At 49.9% G+C, this 19,621-nt stretch overlaps 1 protein-coding gene across 1 annotated transcript in view; it reads right to left on the bottom strand.

The window, feature by feature from the left end:
- Window positions 1-634: 634 nt before the first annotated feature.
- The window catches only part of TDRD12 (tudor domain containing 12), a 164,081-nt gene continuing 145,094 nt past the window's right edge, over window positions 635-19,621 (bottom strand). The window contains exon 32 of the mRNA XM_075073652.1: window positions 635-749. Coding sequence (XP_074929753.1) covers window positions 661-749 — 89 coding nt within the window. The 3' untranslated portion in view covers window positions 635-660. The remainder of the gene's footprint in view (window positions 750-19,621) is intronic.

The raw sequence follows: 19,621 nt of genomic DNA, 5'->3' as shown, positions 1-19,621 counted from the left end.
CCAGACCCATTTAAAGTCTGACCTTGATGCAGAACTGTCAGCAAAGGTACCAGTAGTGCCAAAGTGATACTGATTCTGTGACATACATACAGTATCAGTTCACTAGGAATTGGTCTTGGAATAAGCACTTCACTTCACTGAGGCCAGTGAAAAATCATAACATGGCAATAGTTTTTAATCATTGTTAACATAGACTAAACATGCATCAGTGACCTAGAAGTTCTGCAACTTATTGCCAATCCACTAAACCAATTATTTGCTCCCCACACCCAGTTTAGTCCTTTTCTTTATTTTTGCTGTCTGGGCAGCATAGTTTTTTATACACTACACCATCAATAAGTGACAATGCTGTTTTAAAGTAAATTAACAAAAAACATTGAGAGGAACATACATAACCTTTCTTCTTGCATGGTATAAAATATTTCAAATTCAAGTATCCAAAATAAATCAAACAACATATTTTAATACAATAAAAGGGCTCCATTCACTATTATTTTACTAAAAAAATTAAACAGACTTGATCCTGAAGCCCTTAAACTCTGCAAATAGCTCCATAGAGTTTAGAGGAAATACTCATCTGAATAAGGGCTGCAAAACAATCTTTAAAGCATCATTCTGGGCTGAGAGAAGAAAAGGGATTGACAGAGATTTATCTGCTGGCTAGTCATCACTCTCTGTTCCACCATCTTCTGAGCATTCTTCCATTTCTTCTGTTATCAATGTAGAAGAACGATGTGCTTTTTGTGCACCTACAACAATGAAGGGGGAAAATGTAGTATATTATCATGTAAAATAAAAAAACAGATTATAATTATAATGATTATTAATATATTTTATTATGTAGTATGAAAAAATGTACCGTAGACTTTTAGTTAAAAAAACCCAAAAGCACACACTGGAGAAAAAATAAACTGATGAAAGAAAATAATGGCGTGCAGAACTGGTGTTCTGTTAAGGATGCTGCATTCAGGATTAGAAGCAGTACTCATTTCTCCATACCAATTCAAAAGAACCTGAACATATTTGGTTTTCGGAGGTGGTGTGTAAATAACTATTTGGTCTAGATGCTTAACAGGAGAGAATATGTTATACATCAAAAGTGAAATGAATATCCATTAAACTTGTACTTCAGGAGACAGAACATAGAATGAAATTATTTGGCTGCGAAACAAGCTTAAAATAATGTTTTCCTAACCAGCTCTGTGAACTTTGAGCAATAAGATGAAGGAGAGATCCACTCTTATGAATTTAGAAGATGTTAACAACAGGTGATCTAAGTGAACATAATCTACTATTCAGCCCACAGTTGTATCAGAGACGCTCCAGTACAAACTACAATGGCTATATACCCACTCCTTTAGTGGTGAGTTAATTCTAGAAATTCATATTAACAAGTTTCTTCAACAGAAGAAAGCAGATGACAAATATCCAGGGTAAACTGATAAACAGTTCGCTCTCTAACACTGACAGATATGCACAGCTGTTTGCTTCCCAGGCATTAATACATACTCTGGGTTAATTAGTAAGTAAATAAGAGAAAGTTACTCACCTTGCAGTAACTGAGGTTCTTCGAGATGTGTGTCCCTGTGGGTGCTCCACTCTAGGTGATGGTGCCTTCAGCGCCGTCGATCGGAGATTTTCAGTAGCAGTGCCTGGTTGGGACGCACGCACTCAGTTGGTATCTCCTGTCTCATTGGAATCTTCCTGAGTGTGTGCGCCCCACACCCTCCTCACTTTCTTCTCTACTGTGAAGAATCACACTAGTACTCCAAAGTAGAGGGGAGGAGGGTGGGGAGTGGAGCACCCACAGGGACACATCTCGAAGAACTTCAATTACTGCAAGGTGAGTAACTTTCTCTTCTTCTTCGAGTGCTGTCCCTGTGGGTGCTCCACTCTAGGTGAATGTGTAGGAGTACCCACTATAGTTGTTGGGACTTTAGAGTTGCGGCAGTGAGTACTGTAGATAGTACTGTATGATCTACTGTACTGTCTGCCATGGTGTCTTGCGTGAGAGCATAGCGTTTTGCAAACTTGTGTTCAAATGACCCCATAGCCGCTTTACAGATGTCAGGAATGGGAACATTGTGTAGGAAGGCAACGGATGTTGACATGGCTCGAGCGGAATGAGTTTTAATGCCTTCGGGCGGTTGAAGATTTTGCGCATGGTAACAGGATCTGATGCAGACAGAGATCCACTTGGATAGACGTTGTTTAGAGATAGCCGTACCTTTCGATCTTTCGATAATGGAAACAAAGAGTTGTGGGGACTTACAAAATGGTTTAGTCCTGTCTAAATAAAAGGGGATTGCTCGCCTGACTTCGAGAGTATGCAGGGTTGCCTCTTGCGCAGTCTTGTGAGGTTTGGGATAGAAAGTAGGTAAGTACATAGGTTGGTTGAGGTGGAAGGTCGATAACACCGTAGGCAGAAATTTAGGATGTGGTCTCAAAGCGACTTTGTCTTTGAAGAAGATTGTGTAGAGAGGGTGGGCCATCAGGGCGCTCATTTCACCAACTCTCCCTGCTGATGTTATGGCAACTAAGAAAGCCACCTTCATGGACATATGGAGATGAGAAGAGGTAGCCAAGGCCTCAAACGGAGGTTTCATGAGAGCATGAAGAATGAAGTTAAGATTCCATGCAGCCGCTGTTGGATAAATTTCAGGGTAGAGATTTTGCAGGCCCGTGAGAAAGCGTTTTATGGTGGGGTGGGTAAAGAATGAATAACCGTCTAATAGGTCATGGAAGGTGGTAAGCGCCGCCAGGTGCACTTTGATGGAGCTGAGCGAAAGTCCGTCCTGTTTTAGTTTCAGGAGGTAGTCTAGAATGTTAGGAAGGGTCACGTTATTGGGTGCTAAGTGATTACATGAGCACCAGAGGGCGAAATGCTTCCACTTCTGCAGGTAGGTTTTACGAGTGGAGTCTTTCCTACTGTGCAGGAAGACATATTGGACTTGCTCGGAACAGTCTAGTTCATGGGTTTGGAACCATGAAGGAACCAGGCTGTGAGATGGAGCTTTTAGAGCTGGGGGTGAAGAACCCATCCGTTGTCCTGGGAAATGTGGTCTGGCCTGTTGGGGAGAGCCCGTGGATGACGAGAGAACATGCAGAGTAGGTAGGGATACCACATCTGTCTTAGCCAAGCCGGGGCAATAAGGATGACCCGGGCCTTGTTGTCTGCAATCTTCCGAAGAACCCTGTGTAACAGAGGGATTAGTGGAAGGCATACAGGAGGGAGTTGTTCCATGGGATGAAGAATGCATCTCCTATGGATGCAGTCACGAGTCCTGCTCTGGAGCAAAACAGAACATTTTCGACTCTGGGTCATGGCAAAGAGATCTATTGACGGGGTGCCCCAGAGGGAGAAGAGCTGTTGGAGTATTGCGGGATGCAGTTCCCATTCGTGTTCTGTCGTGAAGTGCCTGCTGAGTGCCTCGGCAGTAGTGTTGTGGAAACCTGGTAGGTAGGAAGCGATGATTTGTATTCGATGTTGTATGCACCAATTCCATAGTTGAATGGCTTCCATGCAAGGGAATGTGATCGGGCTCCCCCTTGTCTGTTGATGTAGTACATACATGCTACGTTGTCTGTTAAGACCCGAACAGATTTGTTCTTTATGAGGGGAAGAAAGTGAAGGCATGCTCGCCTCACTGCTCTGAGCCCTAAGAGATTTATGTGTAGGTGCATCTCTGATGCGGACTACCGGCCTTGTGCCCTATGCCGCCCTAGGTGCGCTCCCCAACCAATTAGGGAAGCATCCATGGTGAGCATGAGCATTGGGGAACATTGCTGGAAGGAAACCTCCGTGCAGAGGTTTTCTGGACTTGTTTACCAATGTTGGGAAGCTATAACACTGGGAGGAGGAGTTAGCAGCATCCCTAAGGTGTGTCTGTTGGGTTTGAAATTGGAATTGAGCCAGTCCTGGAAACATCTCATGTGTAGCCTGGTGTGGTGAACCATGAAGGTGGTGGCTGCCATGTGACCAAGGAGCTGTAGGCAGAGTCTTGCCCGTGTCCTGGGACGAATAGAGAGCATGCATTTGAGCTGCATGATAGTGAGGAATCTGTGATATGGGAGTGAGGCCCTGCTCTGGATTGAGTTGAGATGAGCTCCGATAAACTCGATTTGTTTAGGTGTCAGGGTGGATTTTTGGATGTTTATTTGGAGGCCTAGGCTGTGAAAGAGGGAGATGGTTAAACGGGTAGCTTGAAGTGTCTCGCCCTTGATGAGACATTCGTCCAGATAGGGGAACAGCGTAACCCCGTGTTTGAGGAGGTGAGCCACAATCACGGCTAGAGTCTTGGGGAAAAAAAACCTCTCGGTGCTGTGGCGGGTCTGAAAGGGAGAACTCTGTATTGAAAATGGTCATGACCAATTGTGAATCGTAGGAAGCATCTGTGAGCTGGATGAATTGATATATGAAAGTAAGCATCCTGCAGGTCAAGGGCTGTGAACCAGTCCCCTTGATCCAGTGCAGGTATTATTGTGCCCAGTGTGACCATCTTTGTATCCTCATGAATTTGTTCAGTCGGCATAGATCTAGTATGGGCCTCCATCCTCTGGTCTTTTTCTGAGTTAGAAAGTAATGGGAGTAGAAACCTGTCCCTTGATTTTGTGTCGGCACACGTTCCACTGCATGTAGTTGTAGAAGATGCGCCACTTCTGTGCGAAGTAAGTGGTCGTGAGAAGGGTTCCTGAAGAGGGACGGGGAAGGGTAGGAGAAAGTTTGTCCTTATCAAAAGGGAGATCCTCCACTTTGGTCTGCAGTTCTTTGGGGATGCCAGATGCAGAGAGCCATGAGGATCTGCGCATAACCACAGCAGTTGCAGCTGTACAGGCTGCTGTGTCTACCGTGTCTAGAGATGCCTGTAAGGCCGTTCTGGAAATCATTTGGCCCTCAGTCAAGATTGATTTGAAGTCTGCTCTCCTATCCTCTGGAATGTAGGAGGCAAATTCAAAAGTTTATTGTAATTATCAAAGTCATAACTGGCAAGGGGAGCAGAATAGTTTGCAATTCTGAATTGTAGTGTGGAAGATGTATAAACCTTGCGGCCCAAGACGTCAAGTCGTCTAAGGTCCTTGTCTTGCGGGGTGGGTCGATATTGTGACTGTTTCATCCTCTGTGCAACTGCATCCATGACAAGGGAGTTACGTGGTGAATGAGAAAATAGGAAGTCAGCATCCTTAGCAGGGACACAATATTTACGTTTGGCCTTTTTGCAAGTTGGTACTAAAGAACCTGAGGTTTGCCCGAGAGTGTCAGCCGGCTCCAGGAGTGCTCCATTTATAGAGAGCGCAATTTTTGAGGGCGCAGATGGTTGAAGAATTCTGAGGAGTCTGTGTTGCGTCTCCTCAACCTCTTGAAAGGGGATATCTTGACTGAGTGCCACCCTCCTGAAAAGTTCTTGAAATTGTTTATAGTCGTCCATGGCCCGTGAAGCCGGAGGGCTCCGTCCAGGGCTAATGGAGAGAGTTAGGAGTTGGTGAGTCAGGACATGGTGCGTAACTTGCAAACTCAGGAGAGGACTCAGGCACCTTAGAAGTGGACGGGGCAGGAGATTGAGGCACAGAAGGAGGATGGTTGGTAGGAGGATGTTGCCAAGGGTATCACTGAGGCCAAGGCATAGGGTAGGACAACCCAGGTGTTGCCCATGGGGGGGCGAAGTAGGGAAACTGAGGCTGGTGGCTTTGAGCGATGACATGAGGTGGCAGAGGTGCCTGTGGAGGAGAAGCAGGAGGGGAGAACTCCACTTGCTGCTGTAAATCAAGTTCACTGTCAGTGGAAACCAGTTCAGGTGGAGAGAGCGGAGGTTCAAAACATGAGCCCTGTGTATCTAGGAGCAGAGAGCAGGGGCAATGAAATGTCACATTGAGTGAGGAACTGTTGCTCCTGCTCCTTGGGCTGAGCTGAGCTGAGCCTGTTCTCTGCTCTAGCTCATTAGCAGGAGAAAGTGAAAGTGACAATAGTGCTGCAGACTGCTTGGAGGTGCCCTGCAGGGGGTCTGCTACTGGTGCCCAGGTGGAAGATAGCTTTGGTGCCAACGTTCTTCTCCCTGCAGGGGAGGATTGCGCTGCCAGCACCGCGGCCATTTTTGGTGCCGAGGAGTAGTGCGCTGTCAGCACCGCAGCCATTTGCGGTGCCCAGGAGGACTGCGGTGCCGAGACGCAGCGCACTGCCGGCACCACGGCCATTTGTGTGCCGAGGGGACCGGAGCCACAAGGACCTTCCTGACACGGGAGGTCGGGTCCCTGCCTCTGCGCTCTGTTGGAGCCATGGCTGAGGCATTAGAAAAAGCTGAGGCACCTACCTTTGGTGCTGTCAGCACAGATAGTAGGGATCTCGCGAGAGATCCCCTACCCTTGTTAAAGTCTCTGCTGTGAGACTGTTCTGCGTCTTGCCTCCGCTCCAGAGAGGGTGAAGCAATGCTGCCCACTGGTTCCGATCTGGCTGGGGAGCGTGTGGGAGCGGATTTAACCTTTCTCATCTCCAAAAGCGGCTGTAAGGATTTTTCCATCATCAGCATTTTGAGCCACAGATCCCTGTCGTGACGAGCTCTTGACGTGAGCCTTGCACAATGGAGGCACTTCACAGGGACATGGGTGTCCCGGAGGCACTTCACACAGTATGAGTGCCCATCTGTCCGTGGCATGGATTCCTGACAGGAAATACACCTTTTGAATCCTGAAGCTTCTGGCATGATGAATTAGAGATGGCCGAGGAGAGCGTCTCAACAGGAGACAAGCCTGAAGGATTTTTTTTTTTTTAAACTAAGTAACTAACTATGTAACTACACTAAAGGAAGGGAAAGAAATGAGATGTAACTAATAATTATTTCTATGTTCTTTGTTACTGTTTCCTAGAGAGACCAGGGAACAAAAGGCAGCACTGCCCCAAGTTCCGTCTTCGGCCGAGGACAGTTGAGAAGGAACTGAAGAGGGTGTGGGGAGCACACACTCAGGAAGATTCCAACGAGACAGGAGATACCAACTGAGCGTGTGCATCCCAACCAAGCACTGCTACCAAAAATCTCTGATCAATGGCGCCGGGACGCACCGTCACCTAGAGTGGAGCACCCACAGGCATAGCACTTGAAGTAGTTTAGCCTGTGCAAGGGCACACTCACCCCTTGTGAGTACCTCCTGTTGGCTGGGTGCGAACCTGCACACTCTCTCTGCCTGTGGTGCCCCATCGGCTATTGTCCTCATCAGGTGGGTCTTCAGTGGCTCAGCCTTCTGGCTAGGTCATACCAAGTCAAGAATGGACGAACCCCTTCCTGGGTAACAAAGGTCCAACAAGGACTATCATTGTGCCCTTACTGGTATCTGTGGCCCTGCCTCTGAGCTCAGTTCTCAGACTGTTCTTGGCTTGCTTTAAGTCTCTCCATGCGCTGTTACAGAGTAGCACCCCCAAGACTTTCTCCCTGGAGACTCTTTGCCTTTAGCAGTTCTCTGGTATCCCTTTAAGTCTTGCCCTTCACTTGGGCCTCTAACCTAGCCTCATTCCCAGCGGCCAGTGAGGAGACCAGGATCCACCTACTACTTTGGGTCCCAAGCCAGGGACCCTACAAATAGCATCCACATGCTGCTTCCTTTAATAGTTACTGCTGCTGTTCCCTGGGCTGCTTCCAAAGTACCCTCTCCTCTTCACCCTTACCTTAGGGCTGAAGCTGGCAATGCCTATTGTTCTTGACCAAATGCCAATGCCACCAGAAAAGATGGTTACTCACCGTTGTAACTGTTGTTCTTCGAGATGTGTTGCTCATATCCATTCCAATTAGGTGTGCGCACGGCGCGTGCACGTTCGTCGGAAGAATTTTCTACCCTAGCAACACCCGGCGGGTCGGCTGGGCACCCCCTGGAGTGGCGCCGTTATGGCACTGAATATATACCCCTGCCGACCTGTCCGCTCCTCAGTTCCTTCTTGCCAGCTACTCCGACAGTGGGGAAGGAGGGCGGGTGTGGAATGGATATGAGCAACACATCTCGAAGAACAACAGTTACAACGGTGAGTAACCATCTTTTCTGGTGGCATTGGCATTTGGTCAAGAACAATAGGCATTGCCAGCTTCAGCCCTAAGGTAAGGGTGAAGAGGAGAGGGTACTTTGGAAGCAGCCCAGGGAACAGCAGCAGTAACTATTAAAGGAAGCAGCATGTGGATGCTATTTGTAGGGTCCCTGGCTTGGGACCCAAAGTAGTAGGTGGATCCTGGTCTCCTCACTGGCCGCTGGGAATGAGGCTAGGTTAGAGGCCCAAGTGAAGGGCAAGACTTAAAGGGATACCAGAGAACTGCTAAAGGCAAAGAGTCTCCAGGGAGAAAGTCTTGGGGGTGCTACTCTGTAACAGCGCATGGAGAGACTTAAAGCAAGCCAAGAACAGTCTGAGAACTGAGCTCAGAGGCAGGGCCACAGTTTTGTGGAAGGCCTCGTACGCTCAATGTAGAAGCGAGTGCTCTCTGCGGATGTCGAGCGAGTGCAGCTGCTGCTCCCTACGCGGATGTATGTGGTTTGGGGAAGAACACCGGGAGAAATATGTCCTGATTAATATGGAAGGCAGGACTACCTTAGGAGGATGCTGGATGTGGGCCGCAGTTGCACCTTGTCTTTGTGGAACACCGTGTATGGAGGGTCCACCTGAGGGCTCAAAGCTCCGATACCCGCCGAGCCGATGTAATGGCTACAAGAAGACTGTCTTCCAGGATAAATATAAGAGCGAGCAAAGTTGCCAGAGGTTCGAAGGGCGGAGAGACATGAGCGTCGAGAGAACCAAATTGAGGTCCCCATGATGGGGCGGGGCGTCGAACGAGGGGAAAAGGCACTCCAGGTCTTTACGAAACCTGGACAGGGTGGGAGAAGACCAAGGAACCTCCCTCTCCAGGGATTGGAACGTGGAGATCGCTGCTAAGTGTACTCGCAGAGATGAAATTGCAAGGCCTTGCTGCTTGAGATGGCCAGAGGTATTCCAAGATAGAGGGATGGAAACTTCCGTAGGAGTTAACATCCTGTGCCTGACCCAGCAGGAAACCGCTTCCACTTAGCTAAGTATTGATCTGGTAGAGGGTTTCCTGCTGCCCAGGAGCACCTCCTGCACTGGGGCCGAGCAGTATAATTCCAAGGGGGTTAGCCATGGAGGAGCCACGCTGTCAGGTGGAGGGACTGCAGGTCTGGGTGGAGAAGCCTGCCGTGGTCCTGAGAGATTAGATCCTGATGGAGAGGCAGGGAGATCGGGTTGGCCACGGAGTGGTCCCGCAACGTGGTGTACCAGTGCTGGCGGGGCCAAGCAGGGGCGATCAGAATCAGTTGCGCCCTGTCTGTGCGAAGCTTGACTAGCACCCTGTGCACCATCGGAAAGGGGGGAAAGGCGTACAGGAGATGGTTCGCCCAGGAGATTAGGAAGGCGTCCGATATCGAACCCGGGGCGAGACCCCGGAAGGAGCAGAACCTCTGACACTTCCGGTTGCTGCGGGAAGCGAAGATGTCTATGTGGGGAAAGCCCCACTTTCGGAAGATGTAGTAAACCACGTCCGGGCGGAGCGACCACTCGTGGGTCAGGAAGGACCTGCTGAGGTGGTCCGCCAGCGTGTTCCGGACCCCTGGAAGGAAGGATGCTGTGAGGTCGATGGAGTGGGCTATACAAAAGTCCCACAGTAGGATCACCTCCTGACAAAGGTGGGGAGATCGAGACCCTCCTTGCTTGTTTATATAATGCATTGCTGTTGTATTGTCCGTGAGTACTCGAACACAACAGCCCTGCAGATGATGTCGGCAGGCCTGGCAGGCGAGGCGGACCGCCCGCAGCTCCCGGACGTTGATATGCAACGCCAGTTCCCCGGCCAACCAGAGGCCTTGCGTGCGACGATTGCCCAGATGTGCACCCCAGCCAAGGGAAGATGAGTCTGTCGTCAGAGATGCCGTGGGCTGCCTTGGATGGAATGGCATGCCCGCGCACACCAGGGAAGGATTGAGCCACCAGCTGAGGGAGCTCAAAACGCCCTGGGGAATGGTGATGACCAGATCTATGGAATCTCTGCTTGGGCGATAAACAGAGGCAAGCCAACCTTGAAGGGGGCTCATGCGGAGTTTGGCGTGTTTGGTCACAAACGTGCACGCAGCCATGTGGCCGAGGAGACTGAGGCAGGTGCATGCCGAGGTCATTGGGAATGCCTGCAGGTTCTTGACAGCTGCGACTATTGTCTGAAATCGGGGCAGTGGAAGGCAGGCAGTTGCCAGCGTGGAGTCTAGAACTGCCTCAATGAACTCTATTCTTTGAGTGGGGTCTAGAGTGGATTTGTCCACATTGATCAGCAGGCCCAAAGACTGGAAGAGGTTCCTGATGATGGCAACATGCCTGGAAACTTGGGCCCTGGAGGTCCCACGAATGAGCCAGTCGTCGAGATAGGGAAAGACCCGAATGTTCTGACGGAGGGAGGCAGCGACCACTGCCATGCACTTCGTGAAGACGCACGGGGCGGTGGAGAGGCCTAATGGCAGGACTGTGAACTGAAAATGTTGGTTGCGTGCTGTGAAGCGTAGATACTGTCTGTGGGGAGGGTAAATAGAGATGTGAAAATAAGCGTCCTTCAGGTCGAGAGCACCGTACCAGTCTCCGGGATCCAAGGACGGGATGATTGTCCCCAGTGACACCATGTGGAACTTCAACTTCTTTAGAAAGACGTTGAGGCCACGCAGATCTAGGATGGGTCGAAGGCCTCCTTTTGCCGTGGGGATCAGAAAATAACGGGAGTAGAATCCCCTGCTCCTGAATTCCTCCGGAACCTCTTCTATCGCCCCGATGGAGAGCAGCGTAAGAACCTCCTGCCAGAGGATTTGCTCGTGAGAGGGGTCCCTGAAGAGGGACAGGCAGGGTGGGTGGGAAGGAGGGGATGAAATAAACTGGAGGTGGCATCCAGATTCCACCGTGTGTAAGACCCACTGGTCGGAGGTCAATTGAGCCCACGCAGGGAGGAAGGAGGAAAGGCGGTTGGAGAACAAAAGAGGATCCTGGACGAGAACTGGTGCTCTGCTCCCGGGCGCACCTTCAAAAGTTCGATTTCGGGCCAGCTGGTGGCTTGGCAGGACCGTTATTGTTGCCCCCTTGGGAACCTGGTTGACGCCTTCGGTTCCCACGACCACGCCTCCTGTTATAGTCTAGGCGAGGCCTGGGAGGGGAATATGGGCGCTGGGGTTGGGGCTGAAAGGATCTCCGCTGCGTTTGCGGAGTGTGCATTCCGAGGGACCGCATAATAACTCTATTGTCATTTAGACTCTGGAGTCTAGGGTCCGTTTTCTCGGAGAAAAGCCCCTGGCCTTCAAAGGGAAGGTCCTGAACCGTGTGTTGAAGCTCAGGGGGTAGACCCGAGACTTGTAACCACGATATTCGACGCATCGTAATGCCAGAGGCTACTGTTCTGGCCACTGAGTCCGCTGCGTCGAGAGAGGCCTGGAGGGATGTGTGAGCTACCTTTTTTCCCTCCTCGATGAAAGCTTGGAACTCCGGCCGGGAGTCCTGCGGGATGAGCTCAGCAAATTTCCCGACCGACTGCCAAGTGTTATAATTGTATCGGCTGAGCAACGCCTGTTGATTGGCCACCCGTAGTTGGAGGCCCCCGGCGGAGTAGACCTTACAGCCCAATAGGTCCATGCGCTTAGCGTCCCGTGATTTTGGTGCCGGGGCCTGCAGGCCATGGCGCTCCTGCTCGTTGACCGACTGAACGATCAGAGAGCATGGAGCCGGATGGGTGTACAGGTATTCGTACCCTTTGGAGGGTACCATGTATTTCCGCTCCACGCCCCTGGCCGTAGGTGGAATCGATGCCGGGGACTGCCAGATCGTGTCCGCCCTGGCTTGGATGGTGCGGATGAACGGCAAGGCTACCCAAGTAGGAGTGTCTGCCGAAAGAATATCAATAACGAGGTCCTCGACCTCCGGGACCTCCTCCACCGGGATGTTGATATTCAAAGCGACCCGCCGGAGAAGGTCCTGGTGGGCGCGGAGGTCAATCGGAGATGGTCCCGATGTCGAAGAACCAGCTACTGCCTCATCCGGAGAGGACGACGACGACAGGCCAGGAAGGACCGTGTCCTGCAGGGCGTCCTGATCCTGGGGAGCCTGGGGGTCCGGGAACACCGGGGGGTCCTGAGGTACAGCCGAGACCTCTGTTTCCTCTGGAGGGGGGCGGCTCACTGTTGCTTCAGGCGCACGGTGCTCCGATAGGCCGGAACGAGATGCCGCCATGTTATCGCCCTGAACCAGGTGGTACGCCCACGGTGTCCAAAACGACCACTGAGGTGCCTGTTCGGCGACATGGGTACCATGCCTGGAATGGCCCTGAAGTTTGGAGTCCGCATAGCCAGCGCTGTCAGCATGCGAGGACTCAGACGGGTGCCGCGAAGGCCAAGGCAGGGCTGAAAGGCTGTGCGGAGGCGCTGCAGGTCCAGGGTGCCCAGAGTCGTGTCCCCCCGGAGAGCGGTACCGAGCAGCGTAACGGTGCCAAGACGTGGACCGGGACCTGCGACCGGCACGGTGCCGGGAGGTCGACCGGAAACGCAAAGGTCGATGTCGCGAGTGACTGCGACGAGAGTGGTACCGGGAAGCTGGCCAATGACTGGAGTACCGGTCCGGCGAGCGAGACCTGGAGCAGTACCGCGAGTACGACCGGTACTGAGAAGGCGATCGGTACCGGGACTGCGAGCAGTGCCGGGAGTAGGACCGACGGCGAGATTGGGAGCGGCGTCGGGACCTGGATCTCGAATGGTGTCTGCCCCCGGTGTCAACAGAGGGTGCCCAGGCTAGTGTAGGCTTCCCCGCTGACGCGATGACCCGCACCGGCGGCGCCGGGGGTTGCGGCAGGGTAGGCTCAGTGAGCGCAATGAGGTCCCTTGCCGTTGAAAAAGTTTCCGGAGTGGTAGGGACGTGGAGCTCTACCTCGGCACGTGCCAGGGAGCTGTCACACACCAGACTCAATGGCTCTTGCACAGCCGGAATCAACGGTGCTGACACTGCCGGTGCCGTGGTTGGTGCCAGCGACTCGGCTTAGGCTGAGGCTCCAACTGCGGTGCAGGTATCAGGGCCGCAGGAGCTTTGGTCTTCTTGGCACGCGGGGAGAGAGAGCGGTGCCGAGTTGGTTTCTGCACCACTGACGGTTGGTTCCGCGTCTTGTCGGTACCGGCACCCTCCAGTGCCGAAGAGGTACTTCTCCCCAGTGCGGACGGTGCCGGTCCCGGGGCCGGGGCCGGAGGAGCAGGGGCCGCTTCCATGAGGAGCTGCCGCAGGCGAAAGTCCTGCTCCTTCTTCGTCTGCGGCTTAAAAGATTTGCAAATTCGGCACTTGTCCGATAGGTGGGATTCCCCCCAGACACTTCAGGCAAGAGTCATGGGGGTCTCCCGTTGGCATCGGCCGGCGGCAGGCTGAGCAGGGTTTGAAGCCCAGTGAACCAGGCATGAGCCTGGGCACCGGGAGAGGGGAGGGGTTAAGCCCCGACCCTCTAAGATAATTACACTAACTATGCTAACGAACTACTACTAAAAGTACAGACTACAATTATAACTAAGAACTATTTACAGAAAAGTATTAGAACAGGTGAATCACTAGGGAAGTGGAGAAAGGCTAAGCCGCGCTCCACTGTTCCAACAACCGACACGGGCGGTAAGAAGGAACTGAGGAGCGGACGGGTCGGCAGGGGTATATATTCGGTGCCATAACGGCGCCACGCCAGGGGGCGCCCAGCCGACCCGCTGGGTGTTGCTAGGGTAGAAAATTCTTCTGACGAACGTGCATGCGGTGCGCGCACACCTAATTGGAATGGATATGAGCAAGCACTTGAAGAACTTCTGGTTTTCCCTTGAGATCTAGCAACCAGAAAGGAGCACCCTTCCTTACTCCTCTGGTCCCAGCAAGGGACTGACCTACTCAGTCCCTGTAGCTTCTTTCAACTAAGCCTGTTGCGCTCTGATTGGCTGCTTCTCTGCAGCCTTTCTAGGCACGCCTGTAGGACCCATCTTCACTGCTCCTTCCTTGGGGTCTGGTGTGGTAGGACCACAAAGCTTCTAGCAGGAGGCCTCATCACAAGGCAAAACATTAGCGAAAGTCCTTGTCTTGATGAAAAACCTGAAACTTGCAGGTGAGAGCTTAAATTTCTTTGGTTTGTTTCACTAATGAAAAAGCCACACCAAAAGCAACTTTAAAAGTTAGAGAATACAATGGAAACAAATCCCTTAATACAAATCGTTTTGAGAGAGGGAATTTATCATATCCCTCAGGGCTAGACTAAGACTCTGTTACAGAGTTATTTTGTGTATCTTGTGTTTGAGATATTGAACTGAAATAAATGTTTCACCAGGAGACAGGATCCTACCTCAAGCGGTGTTATAGGGTTGGTTCTCTGCTCTGCCACAGACCCCCTGCTTAACCTAGGCAAAGTCACTTCACCTCTGTATGTCCTAGCTCACACGTGCGAAATGGGGTTACTCCGACCCTGCTTCCTAGGCTAAATCCATTCATGGCTGTGTGATGACGGAGGAAATGGAGATACCAAGCTGAGTAGATTCGGGCTGAATTTGTCCACAGTCAGAGTGAGAGCCAGCTCCGTACAGGTGGGATGGGAGAGAGGAGGGGGTTCAGGCCAGCTCTGCACAGGGCGGGGGTCAGGGCCTCACAGCCCTGCAGCAGCATCTGTCACTAGAGCAACTGGAGCTCCAGAGCTGGGTGCTTCAGCCACACATCTTCTGCCAAGGTCCGGGGCAGCTCCTCCTTCCTGCTGCTCCTGCTGGGGGGAGGGTGGATAATTCCCCCCCACACACACGCACCTCCTGCTGGGCTCTTTTTTTAACAAAACAAAGGGAGGACCCCCCCTGCCCTGAACTCACCCTCCCCTGGCACTGTCCTGTCCCACAGGGTGCTCAGAGCTACTCTGCAGTGCAGCGGCAGGCACAGGAAGGCAGGAACTGGACCTTTAAAGTTGAAATTGTTTTTTAACAAAGCACTCCGCGTGCACACTGCCACACACAGGGCAGGCATGCAGGGGACACTCACACACTGTAGCTGGACTGGAACCAAATGTCAATCACCTGATTCAAGCTTTCTGATTGGCCGGGACCAGGGGTGGACCCAAGGCTGCGAGCCAATCAAAAAACAAGGAGTTATAAGCTACTGTAAAAGCCCTGCAAGCAAGACAACTAGCCAACATGCAATGCAGGAGCCAACTTAGTCTAAAATAAGCCCAATTTTTTCATTTTTTTAGTGAGTTTGGCAAGTCTGATTCCCCTCTGTATTGGACTCCAAGGAGACCTGGAGGCCAGAAGCAGAGTCAATGGTACGGGATGTCTGCCCTCCCTACCCTGTATCAAGGGAGGGTCAGAAGCGCCTATGCACTGGAGCCAGCACCATGCCAGTCCATGCTCCTCTTAGAGGAGGCAGAAGAGTCACCCTGAGACCTGGGGTGCCCCCAATCGGTCTTATGTGACCTCTTCCTTGAGGTCAATGATGAATGATTCCTGTGCCCTTTTGGAGAGATCCCTGCCCTGGAATGAGAAGCAGGAGCACTTTTCAAGCCAGAGGGCTATCTGCAGCCCGAGGAAGGCCTCAGTACTGGGCCAGACCTCATGGCCTACTCAAGCAGGTGTTGCTTAAGACGAAGGTCCTGCACCACTGGAGTCCACTTTTTGAACGATTTACAAATCAAACAATGCTAATTAAGAAGGCTTTGTCAAGGCAGAGCAAGCACCACATGTTGGGGTCACTATTGGGAATTGCAACTCCACACGAACGGCAATGCTTGAACCCCAGCGAGGGCATCACCAGGGAGCACTACCAGTACCACTATACTGAAAGTTTTAATTAGCGCTACTAATTAATAACTATATACAACCACCCCCGTGTGGATCCAGAGACAGAATAAGCCCACTGCTCTTCCTGTATATCATAAGAGACAACTAACGGGGGGCTGCCTGGAGAGGGATGGGCTCTGCCAGGCTAGAAATTTGCCACAGACACAGCATATGATAAGCAAGTCAAAGATGTCCATACTGGATTGATCGCAGCCTGGGTTAATAATGACCGTGCCATCCATCTCCCACCACGACAGATGCAACAAGTATACTATTGGTGTAACCCCAACAAAGAGGATCTGTGGAAGAGACAACATCATCACCATAGCTCCATGGAATGGAAAGACATTGAGACAAAAAGGGAGGTTGAAAGAACTCACATACGAAATGGAACAATACACCTGGCACCTGCTAGGAATCTCTGAGGTCAGATGGAAGAACTTTAGAGAGGTACTAATGGAAGAAGGCCATGTACTCTATTACAGTAGAGAGGACAAACACATCAATGGCACAGGATTTCTTGTGCATAAAGATATCAAGTATTCAGTATTAGGATGCTGCATAGTGTTCAGCAGGCTTATTTCCATCTGTCTAACAGCAGTACCATTTAGTATCACAGCGGTACAAGTCTATGTCCCTACAACAAACTATGACAATGAGCAAATTGAAGATTTTTACTATCAACTCCAAGACATCATCAATAAGGTAGACAAGAAAGATATCTTGATTGTACAAGGAATGCTAAAGTGAGTACTGACGCACAGGCAGATTGGCGAGATTATTGTGGCCCTTTCTGTAATGCGGTAACCAATGAGAGAGAATGGAGACTTTTGGAGTTTGCCAGCTATAACAATTGGTTCTTGCAAACACATTAGGAGCACATAAAGCATCCAGATGATCAATATGGCACACACCTAGTGGTCTACATCACAGCCAGATTGACTACATCATGGTGGAAAAACGATTTCATTCTGGGATTAACAGAGCTAAAACAAGGAGCTTTCCCGGTGCTGATACTGGAAGTGATCACGATCTTGTGATGCTAAATTTTTGGCTGCGGCTAAGGAAAATCATCAGGTCCAAGTTCACCAGAACCAAGTTTGACTTAGAAAGACTCAGAGACCGAAACATTGCAGAGTCATTTCAAGCAATGAGCGGCGGAAAATTTGTCCCACTGCTTGCTCTAAAGGAAGACGTAGAAACAATGACCAACAATTGCAATGCTGTAATGAATGAGGCAGCAATGGACACACTTGGGAAACATTGTAAAAAACCAAAACGAGGGGTCACAAATGAAATACTACAAATGTGTGACATTAGAAGAGAACTTGAGAGAGACAAGAACAGCACTGAGGGAGCTGATAAATACAGAGCAATTGGCAGAAAGCTCAAGAAAGGAATGAAGGTGACCAAGGCAATATGGACTGAAAAACAATGCTCTAAAATTGAGGAATGTATCAATATTAAAAATAGCAAACGAGCCTTCCAGGTTGTTAAAGATCTGACGAAGGAAAGATGGACCAAAGCTAATGCAATTCAAAACAAAGAAGGGAACTGTCTTACAGAAGAAAGGGAAATCATCAATAGGTGGACAAATTAATGTTCTGATCTACACAACCACCAGACAAACGGAGATGCTAGTGTCTTAGACAGTCCAGATTCAACAGAGGAGGATGACTTTCCAATACTAAGTGAAGAAGTGGAAACAGCTGTGAAATTGCTCAAGAACAGAAAGGCTACAGGTATTGACAACATCCCAGCCGAACTGATGGAGTTTGGAGGAGAAATGGTAATAGATGTACTCACCAAGATCTGCAACAAGATCTGGCAGACCAGTGCGTGGCCCTCCACATGGACACAGTCACTAATCACCACTCTGCCAAAGAAAGGCAACCTGCAATTGTGTCAAAATTACAGGACCATAAGCTTAATTAGCCATCCCAGCAAAGTGATGTTGAACAGATTGAAGCCACAAGCAGAGAATATCATTGCTGAAGAACAGGCTGGCTTTCGTGCTGGAAGTACCACCACAGAACAGATTTTCAACCTTTGTGTTCTATGTGAGAAGTATTCACAACACCAGCAGGACATCTACCATGTCTTTGTTGACTTCAAGAAGGTGTTTGACAAAGTATGGCACGAACCCCTCTGGGCAACCATGAAGTAGTACAATGTTGGTCATAAGCTTATCCTTACCATTAAACAGCTGAATGCCAAGAACAACAGTGCAGTTCTCATCAATGGCACAATAGGAGAGTGGTTTCGCACCACTGTTGGAGTCCGGCAAGGCTGCCTTCTTTTGCCCACACTGTTCAACATCTACTTGGAGTGCATAATGACTGATGCCCTAGAAGATCACATATGCACAGTCAGCATTGGGGGGCGAACAATTTCAAATCTTCGGTTCACTGATGACATTGATGGCCTGGCAGGCAGCAAAGATGAACTTGACAACCTTGTGAAATGATTGGATAAAACTTTCACAAAATATGGCATGGAAATCAGTGGAGAGAAAACCAAGCTGATGACAAACAAACATGATGGGGCCAGCACATCACTGTCAGTGGACAAGAGCTGGAGACAGTGAAACAGTTCAAGTATTTGGGGGCAATCATCACTGATGAAAGATCCAAGGCAGAAATTCGGCAAGAACTGCACAAACAGCAGCAAAGCTAAAGCCAATTTGGAGGAATAAGAACATCTCCCTGGAATTCAAACTGAAACTGCTGCACACATTGGTCATCTCCATTTTTCTATATGCGTGAGAGACATGGACCCTTACAGCAGAACTTGAACGGAAAATACAAGAGATGAGATACTTCCGTATAATCCTAGGCATCTCCTACTTCAACCATGTCACTAATGAAGAGGCCTGCAACATCATCACCCAATGGGCTAGATCATATGAAGACCGCCTGAAGACCACAAAGAAACATAAGTTGAAATGGTACGGCCATGCAACAAGATCATCTCCTCTATCCAAGATCATCCTCCAAGGGACAGTACAGGGAAGAGAAGAAGAGGTAGACAGAAGAAATGGATTGACAACATAAAAGAGTGGACAGGAATGGACTTCGTGGAAACTCAAGCACTGAAACACAATCATTAGGGATGCAGACAATTGGTTGCTCACTCATCAATGACGGTGCCCCAACGACCAATTCGATTATGGGAGTGATGATACAAACTATTCTAAGATATGAGTTTGCCAGTATCATAACTTCTTATTCAGATTTGAACCTTAGCGTTCATAACCTGAGAAGTTAGCATGAACCCCTCTAAGCTTAATTACCAGCTTAGATTTGATCTCGCTGCCACCAGCCAAAAATTCCAGGGTTTTGGCTCCCTCTGGTCTCCCCAAACCCTTCCTGGGAACCCAAGACTAAGGAATCCCAGGTCTTACCACAAAGGGAAAATAACCCACTTCCCTCCCCTCTCTCTCCCACCCAGAATTTCCTCTCTGGCTAACCTGAAGTTACTGATGAAACCTCTTTACACACAATACAAGAAGCATGTCTTTCTCTCCACCAAAAGAGACAACCAATACAAGGAACAGAAATGATTCTCTCTTCTTTCCCCCTCCCACCAATCCACTGGTGCTGCAGAGCTTTAGCCATCCGTAGATTTTCTAACACACAAGAGAAATTTCCCTCCCCTCGTTCCTTAGCCCCTACCTAGAGAGAAAAAACTCAACAAGTCTAAAAAGAAAGCTTTATATAAAAAGAAGAAAAAACAACATGAACATGATCTCTGCATCAAGTTGACATAAAACAGCTATACATTAAAAGAAAATATGAAAATA

The sequence above is a fragment of the Chelonoidis abingdonii genome, chromosome 19 (assembly GCF_003597395.2).
Source record: "Chelonoidis abingdonii isolate Lonesome George chromosome 19, CheloAbing_2.0, whole genome shotgun sequence".
NCBI lineage: Eukaryota > Metazoa > Chordata > Testudines > Testudinidae > Chelonoidis > Chelonoidis abingdonii.
This window is presented reverse-complemented; position numbering and strand designations above follow the sequence as displayed.